This window comes from Micropterus dolomieu, linkage group LG03 (genome assembly GCF_021292245.1).
Source record: "Micropterus dolomieu isolate WLL.071019.BEF.003 ecotype Adirondacks linkage group LG03, ASM2129224v1, whole genome shotgun sequence".
NCBI lineage: Eukaryota > Metazoa > Chordata > Actinopteri > Centrarchiformes > Centrarchidae > Micropterus > Micropterus dolomieu.
In genome coordinates, this window is record NC_060152.1 from 10,365,851 (window position 1) to 10,391,538 (window position 25,688).

General features: G+C 41.0%; 1 protein-coding gene across 5 annotated transcripts in view; it reads left to right on the forward strand.

The window, feature by feature from the left end:
- map7d1a (MAP7 domain containing 1a) overlaps nt 1-25,360 on the forward strand; it is a 36,960-nt gene extending 11,600 nt beyond the window's left edge. Inside the window, exons 2-19 of one of the 5 annotated variants that reach the window (XM_046045974.1) lie at nt 2,111-2,317; nt 5,008-5,076; nt 5,869-5,889; nt 9,339-9,502; nt 9,797-9,908; nt 11,908-12,012; nt 13,227-13,349; nt 13,447-13,592; nt 13,895-14,025; nt 15,359-15,597; nt 16,600-16,882; nt 17,698-17,878; nt 18,813-18,917; nt 20,703-20,753; nt 20,838-20,898; nt 22,023-22,104; nt 22,492-22,730; nt 23,714-23,929. In XM_046045974.1, the coding sequence (XP_045901930.1) occupies nt 2,111-2,317; nt 5,008-5,076; nt 5,869-5,889; nt 9,339-9,502; nt 9,797-9,908; nt 11,908-12,012; nt 13,227-13,349; nt 13,447-13,592; nt 13,895-14,025; nt 15,359-15,597; nt 16,600-16,882; nt 17,698-17,878; nt 18,813-18,917; nt 20,703-20,753; nt 20,838-20,898; nt 22,023-22,104; nt 22,492-22,730; nt 23,714-23,811 (2,417 nt within the window). In that variant the 3' untranslated portion in view covers nt 23,812-23,929. Of the gene's footprint in view, nt 1-2,110; nt 2,318-5,007; nt 5,077-5,868; nt 5,890-9,338; nt 9,503-9,796; nt 9,909-11,907; nt 12,013-13,226; nt 13,350-13,446; nt 13,593-13,894; nt 14,026-15,358; nt 15,598-16,599; nt 16,883-17,697; nt 17,879-18,812; nt 18,918-20,702; nt 20,754-20,837; nt 20,899-22,022; nt 22,105-22,491; nt 22,731-23,713; nt 23,933-24,406 lie in introns of those variants that run through there. The other 4 variants (XM_046045976.1, XM_046045975.1, XM_046045977.1 and 1 more) reach the window with 4 other exon arrangements.
- The last annotated feature ends 328 nt before the right edge of the window (nt 25,361-25,688 follow it).

Sequence of the window (25,688 nt, forward strand, 5' to 3'; positions counted from 1 at the left end):
CTTAGGGATCTGTGAGAAAATGGTGTAAGATGAAATATTCAAAGACGGTTGAAGAGGGTTGTGGGATTCATCACCTGCGCAGTCACTGTGGAACACCTGAGGATGTGTGTAGCATCATTTGTTAGCAAAAATGTTGTAGGGAACTGGTTGATTGCAGATATTAAATCACAAAGTCTTCAATAAAGTAACGGAGGAGGAAAAGTGAAGAGCAGGCAGTTATACTGGATTTAGACAGGTTTAAATGATGTTGATAGCAAGCCCCTAGTTCGGTGTTGTTCTACGGCATTGCATTTTTTTCTGTTTCATTTTATGCCTACTGGTTTTTGTTCTCAGCCCTTTTTACCTCACAAAATTGCATTTGTTACGAAATTATAAATTTATGAAATTGCACTGAATCGATTCCAGTGTTCATCTTCTAATTTCAGTTTATCTCACTACCCTTCTCCGTCCTTCCATCGTCCTCTCACTGTCATTGCAGTGTTTTGGCTGCTGTCCTGTTGCCATGCAGAGACAACAACAATGGGCCCTCTCTGTCTGAGCACATCACTGCCCGAGGAATACTTATTTAATAGTGGCATGCTTCAAGAGGGGAAACACAATGTCTTGTCTCCCAGCTGAACTCTTTCATGGACTCATACTGCTGTTGTCTCTGTCCAAAAGGCTTCTCAGGTTCATCGGTAACTGCCTCCATTTCCCAGACTGATGGCTGAGCCTTTCCATGTGCCTAGCTGGGCTCAGACAATGTTTGCCATGAGGCCTGATATCTCACTGGATGCTACTAAGCGTCTGTAGTTGTAGTAGTGAGAAGACGTTCATTTGTCTGACAGCTATTCATGCAGACCTTTATCCAGCTTTGCGTGTCTTAGGTTTAATAATAATCAGAGTTTTACTCCCAAGGGAGTAGTGTGTTTGGAAATAAAGTTATATGACGTGAGTTGTTATTATTTAGCAAGCACAGTGTACAGTTGTATACTCCATAGAAAACTACAATCAGTTCTCTTTGTGGTTGCACAGCATTGGTCTCGCTGCTCTTTGGTGCTCTTGTAAGCAAACTGTTGAATTGCACAGCATTTGCAGAGTAAATCTTCAGTGCATTCACTGTCTTAGTTTGACAGCCCCCTACTGTCTGTGCTGTTTTTAGCCAAAGTCTGAATAATTTAGAGCATGTTGCCCCAGTGTTTACCTTCAGAGACTATGCAGAAAAAAAACTGTTCTCCAACATGCTTCCACAGGGAGCGCAGGGGTACAGTGCTGAGTGGACAAAGCCAAGTGTCCCTCCCATGAGGGTCTTTGTTTGGCCGTCAAAGCCTGGGCAAACTAATGTTTGAGTAGGAGATTCAAGTTCTGCAGCTTGCCAAATGTGAGTCATGGTGCTGTGAGTGAAGCTGCTGCCCCAGCAAACTGGCCCAGCTATTCTTTTATCAAAAAACATTTCAAAGAGTCTGAAAGAGCGCAGTGACTTACAGGCCTAAACTGGCTCCTATCGAGTATGTTTCATCAAAAAGAAGTTTGACTCCTTCTGGGAATCTGATCACTCTGATTCTATTTTTCTAAGCAATTAATTTCACCTCAATAGAATCATCAGGACGCCAAAAAGCAATTACTGTGTTTTGTTTTGCCTGGGAGTTTGGCCATTTGCTTAGGCCAGTCTGTCAATAAATCAGTCACGCAGCGCAAAAATGGCAGTAGGCGTTGAAGTAGAGGAACAAGCAGAAGAACTATTATCTTTTTTTGCTTCTGAGCAAGTGTTGCAATCTCTGCAGCAGATAATGTTCCTCAAGAACTCAGAAAACAGAAACAGTGGAGTGTTACAGTGTAACTGTACCTGTAAGGTGTTCTCTTTAATTATGTTATTACGGTGCTGATATGAGTTATCCAAGTGAACAATTTCTCAAAGAAAACAGTCATCTTCTTCTAGCCAGGGACTCCACCCCTCACACTTGATACATGCGGCTCCTGAGGAAGTTTACGTCATTCAAACCAAAGTGCTTCATAGGCCCAGCAGTGAAAAGAATGAAGACCAACTGGTCGAGTTCCATCTCTGTGCTTGTCTTACCTTTTACTATGTACCATTTACACACTCGTTCCTATTCTGTTAATTTCTCTTCAGCTCCCGACTCGGATCTGAACACAAACCCCACAAGGCCTGACCCGGAGGGGGAGAGCAGCCCCCCGAAGACAGACAACACCCAGAGAATGGAGTCTCCAGCTAAGAAAGATATTGACCGGAGATTGACTACCCCCACAAAATCTGACGTCATCCCTCGATCACCTGGGTCACCTGCATCACCCATCCCCAGGTCGAAAAGGAAGGAAGGTAAAGAAAAAAAAATATCACCGCTAAAGTATACCTGCAAATTTGGCCTGACATGTAGCAGCTCTTTTAAGCAAAGGTAATGCTTCATTATCTGAGTAAAAGTGACCACATGCTTTCAGACTAGAAGCTAAATCCAATAGAGCTGCTGTAGATTATCTTTAAGTGTTGGAACAAGCATGGAACAGATGCTGCTGTGTGAGAACATCTCAGCTTTGGGCTCAAAGATTTTAGGCATAATTGAATTAGTAAAGATAATATTCAGGTAAAATATAGACAAATGAGCTTTCTTCTCGTTAGCTAATGCTGATCACTACCATGCACTGTTCACTAATGAAAGGAGGGCAAAAGGAACCTGAACAGAAATCCCAATTCAGTGATGCCAAGAAGGCATTTAGTTTGACCTCCTTGCAACATTTCCACAATGCCACCACTTGAAACGCCTTGCAGCCACTGGCGAACAGCACATGCAAACTCTAGGGAACATGTTTGAAGGATTTTGTATGTAAGCCTCTTTTCTCTCTCCCCTTTATTGTTTATCCATTAATCCATTCACTGTGGTCATGGTCTTTATTCCCTTTTGGCGAGGTGAAGGGGATAAACCCCCCAAAGTCCAAAATTGCTCCCAATACTCTCGATACCTTGTAATGACCTCCAAGTCAATATCAAGACATTTATGGTATTCTTTGCTTATTTGCCAAATTGTGGTCTATTTTAGAGAAACATGTAGTTGAGCCCTTAGTCTCCCGATTCCAAAAATGTCCCACACTTCCCCTTTGTCCTTCAAGTTCCATTTTTGCACCACCCAGAGGGGTATGATGAAGATGAAAAGCACTCTGTGGCTCCTTAATTAGTGAAATGAAATGTTGAGGCTTGTAGTTCAGTCTTGGAGCTGCAGCTTCTGGTAATGGTCTGCACAGTTTGCACCGTGAGGGTTGCAAGTCACACACTATACAGTATACTCAGCACTGCTCCTTTTGTACCCCAATTTAGAGGTGGACAAAATGACACAGGGCTGACATTTTAAGAAGGTGGGTGTGTGTGTGTGTGTGTGTGTGTGTACACACGTATAGTCTGGAGCCCAAACACTGCACCTAGCAGTTTTTTCTAGGCCGGCCTGTTCTTGTCTCAGATGCTTTGTGCATGTGACGTTATGATTAACATGGTGGTGAGTTGCAAACAGCAGCACATCACACTGACCAAGACCATGCACATGGGCCATAGTCCTATAAATATCAAAGTGGGTCAGAGGTTGTTCTTAGGGAAGGCTGCATGGCAGATTGTTTTCGTGTTTATGATTCACGCCTCTCCCTATTAGACATTGCTGAAGGATGAGCTTCTGTGTGTTTGATGATGAACATCTGTTCTGTGAAGATCAGGGGGGATGATGTAGCATGAAGACTAAAGAATGATCAAGACTGCAGTCTGTGTCAGTGTTTCCCAGCAGTGGACACGTTATTTGTGGTAGTGCACACTTCAAATGGACATGAATGATTTCACATTGTGCTGTTTTGATCAATACACAATTCAAGCTAATTTATTTGGGTGGGCTGCAAAGATAAGTTGTATGTAAGGATGTTGTCTATCTGCAATTCTGTATTATAAAATAAGCTGTAACTCAGTAATTAGAAAGCATGAATAAATTAGCTATAATCATGTTTGTGGTGTTAATTGGGCTGCAACTGACTTCATTTGGTCTATAGAATGTCAGTAAAAAGCAAAACATTTTCATCACAAGTTACCAGACCCACAGTGAAATCTTTAAATGTCTTGTTTGGTTCAACCATCAGTTCAAAACCCAAATATATTCTGTTTACAGCAAATATTGACATTTGAAAAGCTGTAACCTGTAAGTTCTTGCTTAATATATGCTTTAAAAATTAAAAAAAATGAATAGATTATTAAAATAGTTGCCAATAAATGTTCTACCTATTGACAAATTGATGAATCAAATAATCGTTTCAGCTCTATTTGTAAAATATTTTTCTAGGGATATTTCTTGGAGGACATATTAAGGATGCCTTTGGCAAGTCAGAATAACAGTATTTTTTTCCCAGGATGTAGGACCAGTTTTCATGAAAGGATGCAGTTTGAATTCTTGAAATGGTTCAGCTCAGTGTTTGCTTGCATTGCTGTTCACCCTCGGCTTTTTTTCACTGAGTGTTTCTGAAGTATTTGGAAGGTATGTTGTGTGTGAGTGGATATCAGAGATGTCACAGAGGGAAGAGATATATGTAAGTGCTCCCCTGTAGTCATAACAGCACAATCAAACATACACCCAAATCCAGATGGTACAGGAGATTTAGTGAGCCTGCCACATGCTGCAGCTTTTATTTAGAGAAGATTGGTTTCATGAAAATTTTTGAACGTTTTTTTCTTAATCCAGAAAATGTAGCACACCTCGGCTTCAGCCATTTATTGAAGATTAGCATTCAAATGTTGACGTTGCCAGTTTCCTGTCATTGTCTGGTGGTATGCATTTCCTTGTGGTGGCATTTAAAAGTTAAAAGCCTCTGCTGCTGTGTTTGCAGAGCTTGATTAACCAGCTATAATTGACCTGCAAGAAACATGAAGACCTATGAACATTTTTAAATAAATGCTGTGTGACAGAGGTCTAGTGGAGCAATATGCCACCTCTCGCTTACACATCCTCTCTATAATTTCTCCTTTCTCCCCCCTCCATTCATCCCCAGACATCATCAAGTCAGAGGAGAGGCAGAAGCTTGCCAAGGAGCGGAGAGAGGAAAAGGCCAAATATCTTGGTAAGTGGAAACAAGGTGTGGGAGCAAAGCCTATTTCATAGAAAGAGAGCTCCCCCTAGCGTTGGGGGCAAAGAGATCACAGAGAGCTTTACATTGTGTCAAGTGCGTGGGTTTGCTCTAGGCTGCAGATGGTATGCACATGTGGCACAGGGAGGATAAAAAGGTAGTTTGGCCTTTTGCACAAAAGTGACTGAAATCAGCAAAAGCCAAGCCACCATTTTATCAAAGACGAGCGAGCATTCATTTTCTACGTGCATGTTGAAATGAGCAGCGTCAAAATGTTTGCTTTTTGTATGCTTGTTTGACTCTTTAGCAATTTACCTCACCTACCACTCTAAGATGTATGCCTGTACAATTTGAATTAAATGGAGATATTCCTCACATTGACAAGAAATGTTGGATAAGTGACAAATGTAAATTTTTTTCCCCCATTTATTAATAAAAAACTATTTTGGCAAGAGTTCAGCTTTTTGCAGTGTGATGAATATCTCTAATGACTTAATGTTATTAGAAATTTGAGTCAACAAAGCATGAAAACCTGCTTCTACATTATCCTAACTTCAATCGACATAGTTTGATCAATTGGTGCACAATGTCCTCGGCGCCATTCACCTGGGTGTCATAACAAAAAAAATTTTTTTTTTCAATTGATAGGCAAAGAGATGCAATAAGTCCTTACTTTTTGTTTAACACGCGGCTGTCACAATGTCACCTGGCTACACGCTCGTCGTGCACTGCTTTGCATGACTGACAAGTTGCCTCTGTCTTCTCTCTCACTCCTTCCCCCTGCAGAAGAGCTCAGCATGTTACAAGGTAAGCCACTCACCTATGTGTATGTGGTGGTGGTGATGACCCTTTTCATCCATTCTCTTAGATATTGATACCACATTCAGTAGTTTTAACTAGAGTTGGGCAATAAACCAGAAACTTACCAAGATATAGACATTAGGAGTAACAACCTTGCTCATGTTGGTATGATAAAGCTATTCCCATATGACTTTAAGAACTATCCTCTAAAAAAAACAGTCACATGCTTCAGGCCAATCTCTCCTTCATTCCACATCCTTACTTTATAACAAAGCAGCATGTATTATAATAACAAAAAATATATAATCATCCTTCTGTGGTTGAGCTTGTTTAAAATATTTAATAAATGAGCTTGTAGACAGACACACACACACACACACACACACACACACACACACACACACACACACACACACACACACACACACACTTCTTCGTTATCAGGGAGCCCTGATGGAAGGTAAAAATATATTAACGTTTAACCTTGTTATGAAGGTAAAGACAAACATAAAACACATACAGTAAAAGAGTTACAATATTGAGTTTTGGTCATATTGCCCAGACCTAGAGCTGTTTCATTAATTTAATCCCCCTGGTGTTCCTGTTTTTAAAATCATGGTTGATTTTATTTTTTCTTTATCACATAAATTTCAACTAATTGTAACCTTTTGTCTCTCTGAACATCATTAATGTGTCTTTCGCAAAATTCATGTAGGCATAGTCTGATCACTTAACCAATCATTTATCTGTTGTGATAAGTGTTAATATTGGTTGTTTTTCACATATAAGAAGTTGTAGCATGACCTGAGTTTGAACTTTGTTCATCCACATGCTCCAACTGTGGAAGCGACAGAGCTCCATGGATTTTGTACTTTAAAGATAACATGTTTGAACCACATGCCGCAAAACTGCTATGATTACCATCTTACTGGAGAAATTGGAGGTTTTAGAGACGCCTGCAGCCAGATTCATCTTGGCTGCAAATATTCCAACAATTTTACAAACAACTTTATATTGCCAAACATAAAATCACCAAATTGAAAATGTTCTGAAATAGGAAAATATGTTAATTATGCTGAATGGTAGTGTATTCAAAGTAGCCAGCAATACAGGGTATTGTCAGCGTGGTACTAGACCAAAATACATGGACTAGAATCATCCAGTTTGTGTTCTTCATTACCTTAGAGTTAGTGAGAAATTGGTAAAATAGAGTCTAAATATGCTCTTAGCCCCTGTTTTATTAGGTTTTCTCAAAACTATATTAACATTTTAGTAAACACTTCAGGCTAGGGTAGGTAACGTTGGAGATACTAGCAAGAGATGGCTAGATTTTGAAGTATCCAACCGATAAAAAATCCCACCATCTCCCTTTAGGCCTTTCTCCAAAGCCACTCCCCCAGAACACATTTTCATGCGCAATGAGTACACGGGCAGAGGGTGCCCAGGTAGGTAGGCCATGATTGGTTGGGCTCATTACATACCCGCAACAGCCACAGATAGCAGATTTAAAAAATGATTAGTATTTGATGTATTGATTGCTATTGGGATATGGAGAATTAACAAATATTACAAAAAATGCTTCTGAAATACATTACATACCATAGCTTTATGGCTATATTATATTTTTCACATTGACATTTCAAGCATGATGTATATCATCACATTACACTGATTTCTTTAAACTATCAAACTCGTACTTTCAGTAATGCCATGTTGTCTAAGCCAACTGTGTGTTCGACAGCAGTAAGATGAGTTTGACATGCGTCAGAAGGTGGATCAGTCTAATTGGGCGATCACCGGGGCATGCCAGATGGTACGGGTCTAATCTAATACTCTCAGTCAGACCTGGATAAAGGATGAGATCCTACAAAAGCTTGTGTTTACAATATCAGCTTAAAAGAGATCTTGCCTATCAACCATCACCAGTAGTATAACTGGTTTAGTAGTACAAGGGCCACAGGTAGAAAATCCTTACACATCCTAGCTTGTATTTTATTGGTTCCTTGTTACGTTTAAGTGAAGCTTTGAAACCCATGCATCAGGGAAGTGGCTGCTACTGCACAGATGTTACTCTGCTGCCTTGTCTGTCTTTGGTGGGATGCAGCTGTATGTACCAGGGTTAGAGCAGCACTGTGTTTATGATTATTTAATGATCGTACTATAGTAAGTCCCGATATTACTTGTCAGTGCAGATCACTGTCAGGAGAGTTGGGGAAGGCATTTTAAAGCAATGTCAGAAATTCAGAATTGAACATCTGTTTATAACTTAAACTCTGGTACAGATGCATAAATTATTTGATGATGAATAGCACTCTGAACGGCCAGTTTCCAGCTCATTTTCCTTCTTGCAACCAACACCTATAGTCTGGAAAACCATTACCAAATGTTTCTGTTGAATGAAATGTTATGGATGTGGAAAACTGTAATCTATCTCTCAGCAAGCCTTAAACATTGCATTTGTGGGCAGTTGAAGCAGCATCTGCCTCCCTCTATTCTCATCACAGCACAAGTGAATTATGAAGCAGTTTCCACTGCACTACTTACAGTACCATCTCTACAGATTTGAAGGTAAATCATGTGGCTTCTCTCAAATCGAGGCCGTTGAGCTGTGATGAGCTGAGAGACGCACTGCAGCAGATATTTTCTTTGCCGCAAGGTGCTGGCAAGCAGTGCCTCGCTATAACTCAGCCTTTTGTTCCCTTCTCAGATAAAAGCCAAAGTGTGTGCCTCCCAATAAATTTGAACCCCTTTAGCCTCCAGCATCTCTGGAATGAACGTCAACATAATCTGAAATCCACAACCAGTTGCTTTTGTTGTATCAAGTGCTTTAGAGAACTAAGCCTCACCTCCTTGCAGAGGCTGATTCTTCCTGGAGGTTTTACTTTGTAGTTTAAAGAAATATGGTGCGTTGTGTACACAGAGAGGCAGCTGCAAAAGGCTTCTTTACGGCCTCTTTGAATGGCTCAGGGACAAGGAGACGATTTCCATATCAAAGTGTGTGGTTTATTGAAGCTGACATGGAGGCTTGATGCAATTAGTGTGGGATAAAAGTGTCACTTCAGAAGTACTGTATCTGTCTAACTTAGCATTATGCAGTATTCTGTGGAAAAGGCAAGAAAATTGAATTTATTTTATCGAACACAAAGCACAATTGAGGTGAAGGGCAACATCTTTTTTCCAAAGACTGCTATAGATGTAAAGTAAACATCAGAGAGACTTGACTTTTTAGGTATTTTCTTCAAGTTTCAAACTGGATTTTTCTTGAAAATCCCCAACCTATCAAATAGGTTTCAAATTTTAACAGTAATCTTCTAAGTCAAAACTGATACAAACCTTTCAAAGAGAATGCACACTATACCTACAGTATTATGAAAGGCCAGGGAAGAAGGGCTCCTTGTCCAGTGCTCTTTTGGTAAAATACGTCTCTCCTGACCATACTTTCTGTCCAATCTTAGCTGCTAAAAAGAACCAGTGGTTGGAGAAGGAAGAGAAGGCACGGCAGCTGAGGGAGCAGCAGCTTGAGGAGCGCCGCAGGAAGCTCGAGGAACAGCGGATCAAGGCGGAAAAGCGACGAGCTGCTCTGGAGGAGAGACAGAAACAGAAACTGGAGAAGAATAAAGTATGTTTGGACAAGAACACTGGCTATGTTAACAATAATCCATTCAGTGAGTGAAGGTGTTTTATGTTTGCGTTGATACCCAGAGGTGAAATATCAATGCCCACCCACACTGAAATGGCAGCTGTACAGCTGCAGATCATGGGATTTAGAATTTTCCTCAAGGACACCTAAGCCATGCTGGGTGCTTAGATCCAGGCTTTTCAGCTGAAGGACGCATTACACCACCCAGTTCTTCACATTGCCTTTGATGTTAGACATTTAAACAACTGATAGATGTTCCTGTATCCTTTCCAGGAACGTTATGAGGCAGCCATCCATAGGTCAACCAAGAAGACGTGGGCAGAAATCCGCCAGCAAAGATGGTCCTGGGCCGGCGCATTAAGCCACAACTCAAGCCAGAAAGAAAGTGAGTACCCAATTCCAACCTGGATACACATCCTTAAACTATCCGAAGGACTCCCTTTTAATCATTAGGAATCATATCATCATCATCAAGCCAATATGAGACAGTTTGTCAAGATATTAATAATGTCATGTTATGGCCTTTTTACATCTGAACCATTTAGGTAGCCTGAAATGAGTGCATCACCTCGTTCATGTGAATTTTACCAAAATGTGTTTTGTTGTCTGCTTTGCAATCCCAACAGCACAATAGATTTAGGTGTACAGTGTTTTATGCTCACTGCTGGGGATGGCATATGATGTTGGCAGGTGTAGTCAGAAATGCTGCCCAAACAGATTTTGACAGCACTGGAGGTTTTGTTTTGTTATATTTTAATCCAATATGTCTTGGCAGCATCAGTCAAAGTCCTCCATCTTAACACACCGTTTCCCCTGATGTGTTCGCTACTTCAGCTCTGTCCTGCCTGTCCGGATTGCCTCTTAAACCTTACTTCAGGGTCATTAGCCCTTGATCATGACCAGACCGTATTGATCGCAGAAAGTGAAAATGTTTTCAGTTGCTGAGCAGGGTGAAAATTCGCTGCAACTAGCAGCAAATTGAATATATTGTCTAATAATGCTTCATTTGAATGATAAATGTCCCGACAGTCCAACAGCTGATGAGATCAGAGTCTGCAGTGACTGCAGATCCTAGGTAAAACTGTAGAAATTGTGTTTTAACAGTGCAGCTTGATGGATGCTTCTGTGCCTTTGTGCCTTCCTCACGACATGAAGCTCTAAATCTGAAGAGTTGTACCTTATGTCATGTAATCATCTCTGCCATATGCCAGGGGAATTATTGACACTGTAATCAATCTCTCCCTTAGTTCCTGCCGTCTGTCAGATGATGAAAGTAAACAAGCGTAAACGGGCTGCAGTGGAAGTGGAGTTTGAGATGCTATTTAGGAAATGCTCCCAAGTACCCATCTTTGCTTCTGTCAGAAGAGCATACTGCCTCATCCACTAGACAAGACTTTAATACTGTTCCTCCATTACTGTAATGTTCTCTGAACCATGCCTCACAACATTCCGAGAAAGTGTTCATTTGATTGCAGTTTATTAAAAGGGATATAGAATTGGGTATTGCACATTGATCTTAAGGTTTCAAGCTTGCCCTTTTCTGAAATGCCAGTTCACGTCATCAACCTTGAAATGAGTAAGTGTTTCCAAGCAGCTTCTTTCCATCACTTGTTTGGTTGTTATTTTGCCATGTCTTTTCATGTTCATTGCTTGTGTTGGTAGGCATTTAAAATGTTCTTCCTTAGTGTGTTTGAGATACTTTTGGGAATTGGTATTGCTGTGAAGTAGGCATAACCTTAATTATTGTTCGTGTGGAATTTTGAGAATTTTTTTTATTAAAGGGTCATTTTCAAACTTATTTTCTCACTTACCTCAATGGACTTGAGTGGAATTTAGTTTGGTGCACTCAGCATTAAAAATGAAAAGGGCCTTAAAAATAAAAGTCTACAATTTATTAAAGTATATTTCAAAACCTGGCGAATTGAAACCAAAACTATCTGCAATGCTAAATACCACAAGAGGTAAGTGAGGGGGGAAAAAAAGTGTTTATATAACTTAGTTGAACTGACCCTTTAAAAACTTTAAATCTTTTGAGTCAGAAGCATTATAATTTCTGACACACACAGGCTTTCTACCAAAGATGACTGCCAACCCACCTAAAAGCTAGCTAAAGTGAACATATGGTGTACAGTGTGCGTGTATGTACCGTAAAGCAGTGAATGATTATTATTATTTACATGGTCGCCACACAGGAATTTGCTTTAATAGGGTGGGGGTTGCCCACGTTACAAATATGTGTTACAGTATTGACCTTTACAGTGTCTGGGTGTATGATTGTAGAGGCATCATTCGAGCGTGACACATGACACCACAGAAGCTCCTCCTCTTCCTCTCAACCATGTGACCTGTGTGAACATCTGTGTGGCGCTCTCTTGGCTTCTTAGGCAGATGCTCTGTGTCAACGGTCAACCTGCCCAAACATGTGGATTCTGTTATAAACAAGCGACTGTCCAAGTCCTCCGCCACGCTCTGGAACTCCCCCAGCAGAAGTAAGGCAACATCTGGAATGCCCCCCTCCCTCTCCTCCCGTTTAACTGTGCTCATCACTCTGCCACCGCCAGTACCTCCGAACCTGTACATCATTGTCCTGTATTTATTTCAGTTCTTCCCCTTTGTGATTTCAGTCCCTCTCCTGTGCTTGATGGTTGACAGCTGACCCATTTCCATCTTCCAAAACCACAAGTTGTTTTTTTTTACTCTCCAGAATTTGGGTCGAGGTTTTGTTTTACATGGTTTGCATGCTCGTATTTTAATATGGGTTATGTACAGTGTTCATATTCTGTTGTTTTTACTATCCTCTTGGTTGAATCATTGTGTGGTAATGGCCATTTCATGTTTGCACAGTCAAATGGATCCTTTTGTGCTCATTTTCATCACAACACACGGGATATAGGATTTCTTTTCTACTGTCTTAAATGCTTTATTGATAAATGGAGGTAGATGTCCTTTATAAATGACACTTTTCTTTGAATCAGCTTTGTGCCTCTGAGTCAACCTTTCTTGATGCTTCGGATGAGTGCAGCTCTTTATTTTTATTTAATAGGTCTAAAGTTAAGCAGGTCACGGTGTACTCCTGCAAAGGAGGAGAAACTTCTGAGTTTGGAAAAAGTAAAGTTAGTGAGTGAGTCAGTGAGTCAGCGCTTTTCAAGAGATAATGTATTCTGAAAACTCCCCGAAGCAGGTAATGTTCCTCCGTGCTGCTGGAAAAAATAGATTGGTAACTCTTGTCGCACTCCTCTCCCAACACAATTACACACCCTGTCTGTGAACATTCACGGTAACATCTTTCTCGTCCTACACCTTAAAGCCAAAGAAGAAGGCGTCTCCGCAAAATAAATACTGATCAGTGTCCACTCTTCTTCATCTTAGCTTGTAAGCTCAAAGCTGTGGTTATATATAACTGACTCACTGTCTAGACGATTTCACATAACTCTCTCTCTCGGGTGGGACCACTACTGCCCAATGCTATAGTAGACACATTTAATGACCTCAGTTTCTTTCTCTTATAATCTCTTTGGGTGGCACTGAGGTGTTTTATTGGGTTTTTGTGTATTTCATCTGGGTTTTATGGTTTGTAGACCTATTGCTACATGTGAGCCGTAACATGAATAACCATTTCTTATACTTACAGCAAAATTCTGGTTCAACAGAGGATATCTAATAGAAAAACATACATTTATCAATCTGTTTCTCCTACCTGCAGACCGTAGTCTTGCACTGAGTCCATGGGAGAGCAGTATAGTCGACCGGCTGATGACGCCAACACTGTCTTTCCTTGCTAGGAGCCGCAGTGCTGCCAGTGTCCTCAGCAATGGCAAAGATGGCCGTAAGTTTACAAAAAAAGATGAATATTAGTTTAAAATCTGCCTCACAGTAAATACATTACGCTGCTGTATGAATGTTGTCGTCCCTTTTCTCCTCAGACTCTGCTCTCTGCCCCCGTTCGGCCTCAGCCAGTCCCCTCACCTTGTGTGCTCACCAGCCCCACCACCGCTGCGCCGACCGCTGGAGGGTGACGTCCAGCACACCAGACATCACCCAGCGCCAACAAAGAAGGAGCTCCACACCTGTAAGTCTGCCTAATTAGCTTTTGCCCTCTGACAGTTAAGTGTACTCACAGTCTAAAGAAAGACTCTATCTAAAGAGTTACAATAAGTACCTATGCCATTTTCCAGAATAAGAGGGTAGCTTATCAGAGCCAGTTTACAATTTACCTGAACCTGATGGATAATTTAACATTAAGATTGTTGATTTTTTTTAATTGAGAAAATATGGTCCCTGGCCAGAATTCCTGTTTTCCTGTACTGTATAGTATGTATAGAAACCTGTTTTTATTATAATTGAATGTTATTTTGGAAATTTGTCATACAGATGGATAAAAACAAGAAAGAAAAGAAAGACAAGGAACGGGAAAATGAGAAGGAGAAAAGTGCCCTCACTAAAGAGAAGGTGCTTAAGAAGAGACAGTCTCTACCCAGCATGAGACACAGACCTGATCCAAGGTGAAACATATGGCTGATTTCTACTTTTTATTTTTCTTAATTTTTACTACTAGTTCAGTTCAGTTCTCTTTTCCATACATAACTATCACCAACCCGGTTACTGATTTCATCTAACAGACTTCTAATTGTGATATAACAATATAATAAATTGTTTGTCTACACTTTTAACAAAGCCTTTGATCAATTACCACTTCTGATGTTAGGCTTCCGTCAGTCAACTTATCAGTTTATCAAGCAATTCTATGAACTAATTAAGTAAAATTTCCAAATCTTCTCTGGTTACAGTTTCTCATATCTGAGGACTTTTGGCTTTTCTCTGTTTTGTTAATTGAATATCTTCTCTATCTATTTTGGACTGTTTGTTACACAAAAAAGGACACTTCAAGATGCCATCTTGGATTCTAGGAACTTATTTTATACATATACATTTTCCACATTTTATATACAGAACATAGCGATCAGATGCAAATAAAATGGGCAGATTAATCAGTCACAAAAATAATCATTAGTTGTGACCTTTAATCAAAGGGCCTCGGGTGAACATTAACAACTGAACACAGTGAATATATGCAAGGCAAGCGTTAAACCTTGCGAAAGCTCCAACGGAAAATCACACTATAAGAATAATGTAAGGTATGAAATTAAAAGCTACAAAAGAATTTTAGATACTATAAAAAACAATTTGAATAATCTGACATATGATAATCTGCTGTTTTGATATTTATACAGACATGGAGACTAAGTCCATATTGTAAACTAGGTTAACCTTACATCCCTTTGACCCACAGCTTGTTTCTGGTCAACGGCTGGGTTAGACAAAAAGACCATGTTTACCTCTGCATTGTAATTACTGCTTATTTCACGCACTGTTTGAGCTGAGACTTTGAGTGAAAGATCCCGGGATGAGTGGTCATTTCCTCTCTTATCCCCAGGCCACTGAAATAAATGACATCCATGACAGAAGGGATGGATGAGGAGAAAAAAGTTCTTTTGACTCAACAAAAAGGCTATACCAAGCTTGCCAGAGCTGTCAGTGCCAGAGGCATAGAGGGGGAAAAAAACGTCTTCTTCAGCATAATGGATGTTTCCCCTCCAAGTGTTGCATTGCTTATAGCTAAGATGCTGACTGATAATGCATTATACTGGTGATGCAATGTTTGAGTGCTTTGTTTGCTGTGAACCTATTTGCTGAAGTCAGGTTTCTTCAGGACGTGTGTTATATTAAAACAAACATTGCAGCCCAGGTCTAAAAGAATAATGTGTCCACTGTGGTGTAAATGCATTCATTTTCTACCAGTCTCATATTTCACCCCTGTATTTTCCTTTCCTCTAGTCCCAGTCCTTTATCAAGACAACGGCCATCATCCCCAGCCACGCCTAAGGGCAGAACTGCCTCTCCAAGCCCTGCTGCCTCACCCAAGCCTCCATCAGCACGTGGAAGCCCGTCAACTCCTAAAAGTCGGCCCAAAAGACCCAGGACCCCTGCCAGGATAGACCACCGCACCTCCTCCCCCGCCCCCCTTGAAAGATTGAAGGAGCCTCGGAGGCCCGCCACTCCAGAGGAAAGAAAGAGTGAGTACAAAAGTTCTGATGGTGATTATTTCTGACTAGACGGGATTAAAAAGCTCGATGAGCATCAGTCAAGACATGCTGTTCATAGTTTTGTAAACCTTTTCTATCCCTAGCAAGACAATTTTGACTAGCATTACATTACATTTATTCATTTAGCTGACGCTTTTATCCAAAGCGACTTACAATTGCTATACATGTCAGAGGTCGCACTCCTCTGGAGCAACTAGGGGTTAAGTGTGTTGCTCAGGGACACAATGGTAGATGTCTCACAGTGGGAATCGAACCCAGGTCTCCCACACCAAAGGAACAAGCTGTTAAGTGGACCTTTAGTAAAGATGTGTTGTTTTTGTCTAACGGTACATTACACAATAATCTGCATTTTGTTGTAATGTCTCATCTCCGCAGTGATCAACCTATTTGCACAGTCCAACAATACAGTACATGTAGATTATGGGTAGCTTCCCTCCATGGTTGAGTCATTCGGTATTTACTTTTTTTTTTTTTTATATACCCAAAGAGTTCTTCACTGTTTGGCTTGGTGTCTTTCCGTGACTGGCCAGAACAATGGTTCTAATGGAAAAAGTGAACAAGCCTCAGGAAAATTGTTCTTTTCTTTCAAGACGCAATAAGCAAAGATTACCGTCAGGCTTAATTAGCCAGAAACAAAGGGAATGTATTTAGTGAGCCACACACAGCACTAAGAGGCTGCACTAATCAGCTTTAATTATCTAATTACAAAGTTCTCAGGCTGAAGCTATGGCTGTTTATAATTTCCACTTTCAGGGGACAGAATGTTTTACTGCATGTGAAGAGAAAAGTCTGCAGTTGAACCTGTTATTAATCATGATGATTATCAGTGGGCACCACTTTAAAAGTCATTACTTTTAAAGAAGCATAAATAATCACTATATTAAAAGTTGTTTTCAATAAAAGTTAAGTTACACAGCACAAGATCTGTGTGTTATTGTCTTTTCTGTAACACTTTTTTTTTTGCTGTTTTAGGTTCCCCTGTGCTTCCTGCCATCGTAGTCTCCTCAGCCGCTGCCTCACCCCACACATCAAGCACGCCAGTTACGACCACTGCAGCCTCCCACTCACCTGAACCAGCCAATTCAGCTCCTTCTGTCCCTGCAGTATCACCTGCACCATCTCCATCAGCCAAGCCCATGGCGGGTACAAACAACCCAGAGGAGGCAGCTCGCATCCTGGCAGAGAAACGCCGACAGGCCCGAGAGCAGAGGGAGAGGGATGAGCAGGAACGCCGTGAACAGGAGGAGAAAGAGAGGTCAGAGGGTTTTAATATGCCTCAGAACACAACCAGAGAGGGTCAGCGCAGTGTTGACCTTGCATAGTCAAAGATCTTTCACATTGCGAAAAGAAAAAAATAATTTTAAACATGTCTGTGTCCAAGTTGTGTTCCCACTTGGGGGCTGGTCTTTGATCTACACATTACTTTCTTTTTCCCTGTCAGAACAACAGTCTCAACAATTGTACAGAAGGTCATAAAAGGAATTACAGGAACTATTTTTAAATTTGCAATGTGACCCTCAGTCAAACAGTTTATGACATTTGAACTAAAATGGAAGTACAGTATATTATTATTTATGTAATGTCATTGTGAAATGGTTGGTGTAGAATACTCTGCTGTAGCTTTTTATATGCTGTAAAACAAACCTTACTGAGGACATTTGGCTATTTCCCATACCAAAAAATTAAAAAGACATCAATAAAACTTAACAGGAAGGCTGCATGCAGTATCACGGCCCATGCATGTCTGAATAAGACATCACTGGCACTGTTGGCCGTGATGTGTGTAAGCATTAAGAATTTGATAGCCTGTTGGCTGATTCTAACCACAGTTACTATTTTCAGCGTAGGAATTTATTTGATCTTGTTGGCATTGTTTAGATTTTCCTAAATAGTTTGGTTTCCTTTTGCTTGTGCCTCAATGTTAACTCGGCAGAGATGGTGTAAACTTAAAGAGGAAAATGTCCAGTCAGTAGAGTCATTTACATTTTAGATTGTTTACCGCATTTTAAGTGTTTGGCACATGATTTTGTGGAAAATACTTATGCTCAGCCTTATGCTCAAACTCTTTAGGATCCTGAGAGAGGAGCGAATAGCGAGGGAGGCAGAGGAGAGGCAACGCAGGGAGGAGGAGGCCCGTGCCATGGCCGAGGAGCAGCGGAGGAGGGACGAAGCCCAGCGCCTGCAGGAGGAGCAGGAAGCTCAGGAGAGAGCCAAAGCTGAGCAGGAGGAGAACCTACGCCTGCAAAAACAGGTATGCTGAGTGTCAACGCCCAGATGCAGAGAAAGCACCTAAAATGGTAGTTGTTTGTGAGGTTGGGTGTTAATGCAGTAGACAGGTCTGGTTAGTCAGATAAAGGTCAAAGGAACTTGCAAGTACTTGGCAGTGCCAATAACCATCAAGCACCACTGTGACAGTTATTACTGCCTTTCGATTAAAGTTCATTCACACAGCAAACTTACACGCTCTCCTATCTTCAGCAAACAATCTGTTTGTGGTGTTTTTCATTGTCACTTGTTTACTGTCTCAGCTCAGCTGCTCACCTCACGCTGACCTTGTTCGATAACAGGCTCATTCAAAAGCACAGTCCAGTATTTTCTACGTCAGTGGGATGTTGTTGTCCTCAAAAGCAAATATTAATCCAAAGTGGTGAGCCGGAAGCTACTATGAATGTGCCCTTTTTACTTTTCAGTTTGTCAAATAACCATTACCAGCAATATTGACTTTTCCTGTGTTTGTGGATGTTGCTGGGGAGAAGCAGAAGAGAATCATGCTTGATTAGCAGAAACCAATTTCCAATAAGAAATGTGGCTATTCATTACAGTTTGTTTATTCTGTAGACCTGTATTATGATCTGCTCTGGCATCTGTTATCCAGCGCTTACGCTTTGTCACCCCCTTGTGGTCTTTCACAGAAATGGCTTGTGGTTAAACATGATCCAATATAATTATGCAAAGGGTTAAGTATTGTATTTCAGTTTGAATAGTCCTCGTGAGGCTGTAAATGTTGAAAATAGATCTTTTTGGCTCAAAGGTACAGGAAAATATCCCTTTTGTGGTTGTAAACAATAATTGCAGGGAGCAACCACACCCTTGTTACGTACAAGGCATGTTATTTTGGCTGCGTCCCCCCCCCCTTCTGCCAGCATTAAAACTGTGGTTGGATTCTCGCCTCTGTGTGTTTTCAGAAAGAAGAGGCTGAGGCTAAGGCCCGGGAGGAGGCAGAGAAGCAGCGTCTGGAGAGGGAGAAACACTTCCAGAAGGAGGAGCAGGAGAGGCTGGAGAGGAAAAGGGTATACATCTGTCCTCCCATCATTGTTCTTTCAGCCAGGTTTTAAAGTCACCCATTTCAAAATGGAAATGCATATTTTTTAAAATAATTTCATTCTCAGTCCTTTGCTACTGGACTATAAAGAAGGTTTTCTGAAAATCCATTAATTGAAAAGTCCCAGGTCTGCTCTCAACTGAAAACATCTCAGATTAACACAAAATTAATTCTTTATTAATTCTTAAACAATGTTTTAACGGATTTATAATTTGTCCATGCTGTAATTTCATTATGTTAGTCTGTTCTGTACACACAACATCCACTGCATGTTTGTCTGTCCTGGGAGAGGGATCCGTCATCTGTTGCTCTTCCTGAGGTTTCTTCCTTTAAATAAAATTGACACGACTCCTTCAGTGGAGAGTATGTACACTCTGTGGTCTGCCTTTTGACATGACAAAAGCAGGCTTGAAAGTTGATTCTGTGAAACCAACATGAATGATGTTTTTGGCTTATCCTGGATTGGTTGTCTGCATACCATGATTTAATAGGGCTTAGAATGTGTGTGAGCATGAAGCTATATATAAACAGTAATAATGGAGACCTCCCCTTGTCAATCATCTGTGTGTGGATGTGTGTGTGTTCTACTCAAGTATACCACCCACATCTACAGTAAGCTCACGCCTCTGAATGCTAGCTAAGCCTTTCTTTTCCTCTCCTCATCTTCTGTCCATGTGAGAAAGGCTCTTATCTAGGCGTGCCAAGCCTGGCTCAGCCAGCCCAAGCCTGGCTCCTTGCTGGAATTAGCCCGCAAGAACAGCATGTCCTCTGCCCTAAAGGCTCGCTGCTTAGTCATACTGTACAACACACATTTACTGACTGACTTCTACCAATAATGACTGGCCCATTCTTGTTATCGCCTCAACAAAGAGGAGTTTGTGCTCAGCAAGCTCAGGTGGTTAAAACTATCCTGTGGGGAAACACAGCAACTTACGAGACAAACAAGAACCTTTATTCTTGAGGCAGAAGGTTTGCAGCCAAACTAGATGCCAAAGCCATGAGTGTGTTGTGAGTGTGTGAGCTGTTCATGAATAATCTTGGATCTTTAAATGCTTCACTTTTATGAGTGGCAGCTGCAGTATGGTCGTGCTGTCTCAGGCTATCTGTGTCCAGAGATGAAGGTTGCATCATCTTCTGCCAATACAAATTAGCCATCCAGAGTGGTTTATACTTTAGCACAGTACAAGCTTATCTGCTCTCCTTGATTCTAATGTTCACTGTTGGACCATCCTACGCCTGGTGTTCCAGCTAAGTACACAAGTGCTGCTTGGTCATATTGACACAGCCTTCCACCTGGAAGCTATGGCTGTAGAGCTCCGGTTTGACTTGGTGCATTCACTTCAAGCATAATGGCCTTAGACACAAGAGACAGGAAAACATTTTTCACTGCAAAGGGAAGCAATGAACAGCACAATGTGTAACCAAGCGAAGCAGTCTGACAAGGTGTGTGGGCTCCATCAATCCCACTAAACCAAACCCGATGTTTAACAAAGATAAATAATGCTATTTTGTTGTGGATGCTATATTAATAACTTCCACATATGATTGGTGTTATGAGAAATAAAATGTTTATTTCTTAACTTTATAAACATATCTGCCCTGATCACTTACTGTGTCGGTGTCCTGCATCATAGCAGTAAGCAATCAGGGCAGATATGTTTATAATGAAAATCTGAATTTGAAAATCTACAAACACTAACTAGGTTCTGTTATTGGCATTTTCCTTGGTCTTATTCCTTTCTTTCTTTCTCAGCGTCTGGACGAGATCATGAAGAGGACACGCAAGACAGATGGAGGCGACAAGGTACATTTGCTGTTCAGTGTTAACCAAAACAACAAGCCAACACTTTCCAGTAAAGATGATTGAAATGATCTCCTATCTTCACAGAAAGAGACAAAGTCCTCCCCTCTCACACACGTCAATGACAAAGAGGCAGAGGGCAGCAAAGGTAAGCAGAACATTGGTCTGAACTAGTCTGCCTTTTACAAAACATCCTCAATTGATGGAAGAAAACCATTACCCACCACAATCCTTTAATCTGCAGGAATCATTAGGGTAGTTGTTGTAATTGATCTCCCATTAACATTTCAATGTTATCTCTGGAGGGATTTTACACAAAGTGCATGCCTTGTAACCAGAATCCACCTTAAAGTGGATTTCTAACTCTTCACTCCTTCAATTTGAAAGTCCACATGAATCTATCCACATACATAGTAAATTTTAGATAGTGTCTGACTCATGTTATTGTAGATGAACTAATTTTACTTATCCCACCTTTAGGCTGAGATTTGATGACACATAACTGCACAATCTCCCTGCTGCTTCTTTTACATCGTCCATATGTTAGAATAAACAAAGTCACAGGTATTTGTTGTGCTTTTGTTCTCATTTGCCGTGTGATTCAGCTTCACATCGCAGCATTTTGTATTAAGGGTTATTAGATTAAATCTCTGCCTCATATCCTGTACAGCTGCAGTTTTAGGTCTTCTCTGTACAATAGGGCCCATGTGTGCTTGCTTGCTGTCCAAGCCGTGGGACTGAGGGAGTAAGAGAGGAAGAGTGGGTTCATGTCAACAGCCTGCAGCAGTTATAAGACATTTACTTTTGACTCAGTAATATGCATGTGTTGTTGCAAAAGCTTTACTCAAGTCTACTCTTCCTACAATTTCTAATTGTGGAAAAATGTTGTTCATAACCCAACTGTTATTAAGCAAGTATAAAGCTTGCACTCTTTCCTTGTCTATGCTTCCATGTCATGTACAATAGATGAGGAAGATGAAGGGGATCAATGTGGTCTGGGGAGATATGCTGTTTGTGGCAAAGTTACCCAATGCAGGAAGACATTAGGCAGCCACTGATGTGGTCGGAGGCCTGGCAGGCGTTTCCTCCATTCTAGTCAGGGGTGTGGAGATCTGTCTCAACCACAGTCATGTCCTCATTCTCAGATCGGAGTTTGGGGGGGGGGGGGGTTGGAATACAATGGGAAGGATGCTTATAACTGGAGTTGGATGTTTAATGTTGATGTGCGTGGTTTACACTGGATAAATGGCTGTTTTACTTTGTTTCCTCTAGCATCTGCTGAATATCAGCCAAAGCCAGAGGTCAACCTGCCCAATAACAAGACAGAAAATGGACAGACCAATGTGAATGAAAGGTAAAACCATTTCTTTGACCGATTTCAAAGTTTCTTTGTGCTCATGGTGATGCAAGACCACCGTGAACAGTTTAAAACTTGTATGCCAGAAAAGTAAGCCAGGAGTTGACTACCAAATCAAGTTTGCAGGGTATTTGCATCGTAAACCTCAACGGAAAACACAGGAAGCCACACGATTCAGGCGCACAGTAAACAACTGTAATACTTTGAGAATGATTTGGTTTCTTGAAACGCTTACTCTTTGTATTTGGGCACACTTCTTGGGATAGATTTGAAAAGAAACCTGTAATTGGACGGCGGTGGAATGATTCATTCATTTGGTCATTATGAGTCACACTGACCTATCATAACTATATCCATATTGTGCTTTGTGTCTCCCCTCTGCAGCAGCCCCTCAGTCCAAGTGGTCAATGGGGTCCAGCCTACGAGACATGAAAATGGTCTATCCTCTAAAGGAGACACTTCCCACTTTGGAGATATCATCCATCTCGCGAATCATGGCAACACCACCAACGGAGCACGCAATAAGTCTGACACCAGCATGGCCACCGAGCCGATCCTCACATTTGAAAGTGAGGAGTCATTCATGAAGAAGGCAGGCCCCATAAAGGCCCAGCATGTTGCAGGTACAATGCACAAGAGAGGCCACAAAAACTAATACAAACCTTGTAAGGAAAACAAACATGATACAGTGAATTTCACAGCTGGTGAGCCTGTGCAGAAAAGGTCAGGTCACTCCTTGTAATGATGTGAGTTTGTGGAATGACCAGGAGACTACTGCCCAAGGATGTGCTAGAAGTATTTCTTGCCCGGGCCGGACTTTAGGAACTCACTGCTTTAGTTTTCTGTTCTGTTAAAAAAAATAAGCTATAGCATGTTTATTAGTAAAATTTAGAAGTGCTGGTCAGGGGATTTTTTTTTTAATCTCTGGGTAGAGCCAGGCTAGCCGTTTCTCACTGTTGTGGCTGTAGCCTCACATTTGAGAATGGTATTGATCTTTTCACCTTACTTTCATCAAAAAGGCAAATTTCCCAAAATAACTAAATGCCTATTTTTTTATATATTTATATTTATTTTTTTAATCTTAACTATATAATATCAAAAAAACAAAAAACAAACTCAAAGCCAACCAGTGCAGAGAGGCAAGAATAGGTGTAATATGCCCATGTCGCTTGTTTTTCAAAGGTCGGTATAGCTTAGAAAGGGCCTAATTTTGGCTTTAGGGTTTGAGGAAATGTCAGATAAGGCTTTATTGATCACAAGAGGGGTACATTCACAAAAACGTGTTTATTTGCCTAGAAAAGAACGATCAGAGAGAACTCCCGATTACAGACAGTATCCTAAATATTAGTAGCCAAACTGCAACATTTTGAGTTAAAAGATCTGGTTAAGCCAAGAGCACCAGTGTACTCAGTTTGTTTTTTGTCTGTCCCTAATAAAAAAAGTAGCAGCTTGGAGCTTGTGTGCTTATTTGCATTGAATGGGTTTTACAGTTGGCCAAGTTCACAATACCCAAGAAAGACTACACAGAGTACACATTACCATAGTTAGTGTTGTCCTTGGCACAAAGCGACCATAAACTGAAACTTGTACTTCATCTAATGTGCAGGTCGTCACCTCTGTGAGAGTGAGTACCCCCCTGAGGAGAGGATGGTGTGGCGTGGCGACTCCGGTTACACTCACAAAAGGGGTGGAGATGGGATATAGAAGAAATAGTTTAGGGCAGGGTATCTTTATACTGATGACAGCTTGTATTCAGCAGCCTTACTGACTTGGGCCTGCACCCAATGAGGAATTCCTAGAATGGCCAAGGCAATGAGGAGACCCTATCTACAAGTGCTTCACTGCCCGAGGTTAGAAACAGGATCCAGAGTAATTAAGCACAGATCACCCCAACGTCAGCAGCACCCTACTTTACCCTTCTTGCTAGAACTTAACCATCACCTGTTAGTCTGAAGACAAGCCAGTGGTCATAAATACTATGTAAAGCTAACAGACAACAACTAACTTTGCTAGCCCTCTGACACCTCTTGCCTTTTAACCCAGTCATTTAAAAAGTGAACATTCTCAGTATTCATATTCACTCTTTGCAGGACATTTATGATGAGGCAATATTGATATGCGAGACTGATTTAATGTTACAATGCAATTCCTTCGGAGGTCATGAGGCATACCTGCAGGGCTTATTTGAAAGAGGGTGACCCTTTTTTGGCTTTAAACGGGACTCTGTTTGGTCTATTAGAATTTGTTCAGCCTCACTATCTGCTGCCACTTAACCTCTTGCTCTCTGCCTCCCTCACAGAAGTCCTGTGACATGTTCCAGTGTTGAATTGCTCGTGGCCATGGGCCTCTGACTCTTTCCCTGCCTGCCAACGCTCGCTTGGGGAGCCCTGTGACCTGTGTCAATCAACATCCCTTTTCTAAGCCCCTAAAAGCAAACACACTTCTCTCTGAAGTTGAAGTGGGCAACAGAAGATGACGACCAAGCATCAGGACACAAGCAAAAGACAAACCAGGATTAGGTGTTGCTCCATGCAACACAGGTGCGTCAGTGTTAACATCTTTGTGGAGCCGAGTCCATGCACCTTAATACTCGTATCATCCTTTGTACATTACAGTACAGCTGAGTAATTGTCACAATAAGCTGAAGTGTTTGTTTTCTTTGTTCTTTAGTTATTTAACTGAAAGAGAAATATAAAAAGACTGGGTACATTTTTGTGAATAATGTAAATTAAGTTTGTGTGATGGACGAAGGAGGGATGGGTCTATGGATTAAAGTTGTATGAAAGGGAGTCATTTTATGCTGCTCTGCTATGAGTAGACCTGAAGTGAAGCCCAGGTATTATACATCCTGGTCTGTATAAAGCTACCTGTAACAGTTTCTGTAAAATTAAACCGAGAATTCTGGAAAGACATTTGAAATGGAAGTTCACATGCAACAGCTTCTTACTGTGTGCAAACATACTGTCTGCCTCTACTGGATATAATGAGTTTGCAACCTTGATGATTAAGAAGCCAGAAGTCATCTAAGGTCAGATCCCTATAAACAGGGATTTACTCCACTATTTAACAGTTAAAGCTGTTTTGGTTTTTTTTCCACATGTGCAAGCATGACTCAGTTTTCTCCCATTTACAGCGAGATTCCATGGAGTCTTATGTATTTGAAATGCTGGTGCGTGTACATGCCATTATTTTGATGTGCGTTACAAGGTCAGTGAGATTATCTTAAATCTTATTAAAGACAAGCTGTCCAGTCTATGGTCTTTTCATCTATTTGTCTTGAATAACAGTGTCGTTGATGAATTCAGGGATTTTGGAGAAGAAACTGATGCAGTGTTCTGAATTCAGCTTTCTTGAACATTCTCAGGTTCATTCATCTAAAACAGGCATAGAAATTTATCATTTGTTATTAATTTAACAGTTTGGGAATGTTTTGTACCACCCAATGTTTTGTATGCTTTGATTTGACTTGTTTACTCCTGAGGCTCAATAGTATTTTGACATTTAAGGGGAAATACCCATTCCCACTGAAAGTTGTAAAAGACAGAGTACACACTAACCACAGGAAAACAGATTTAGAGATG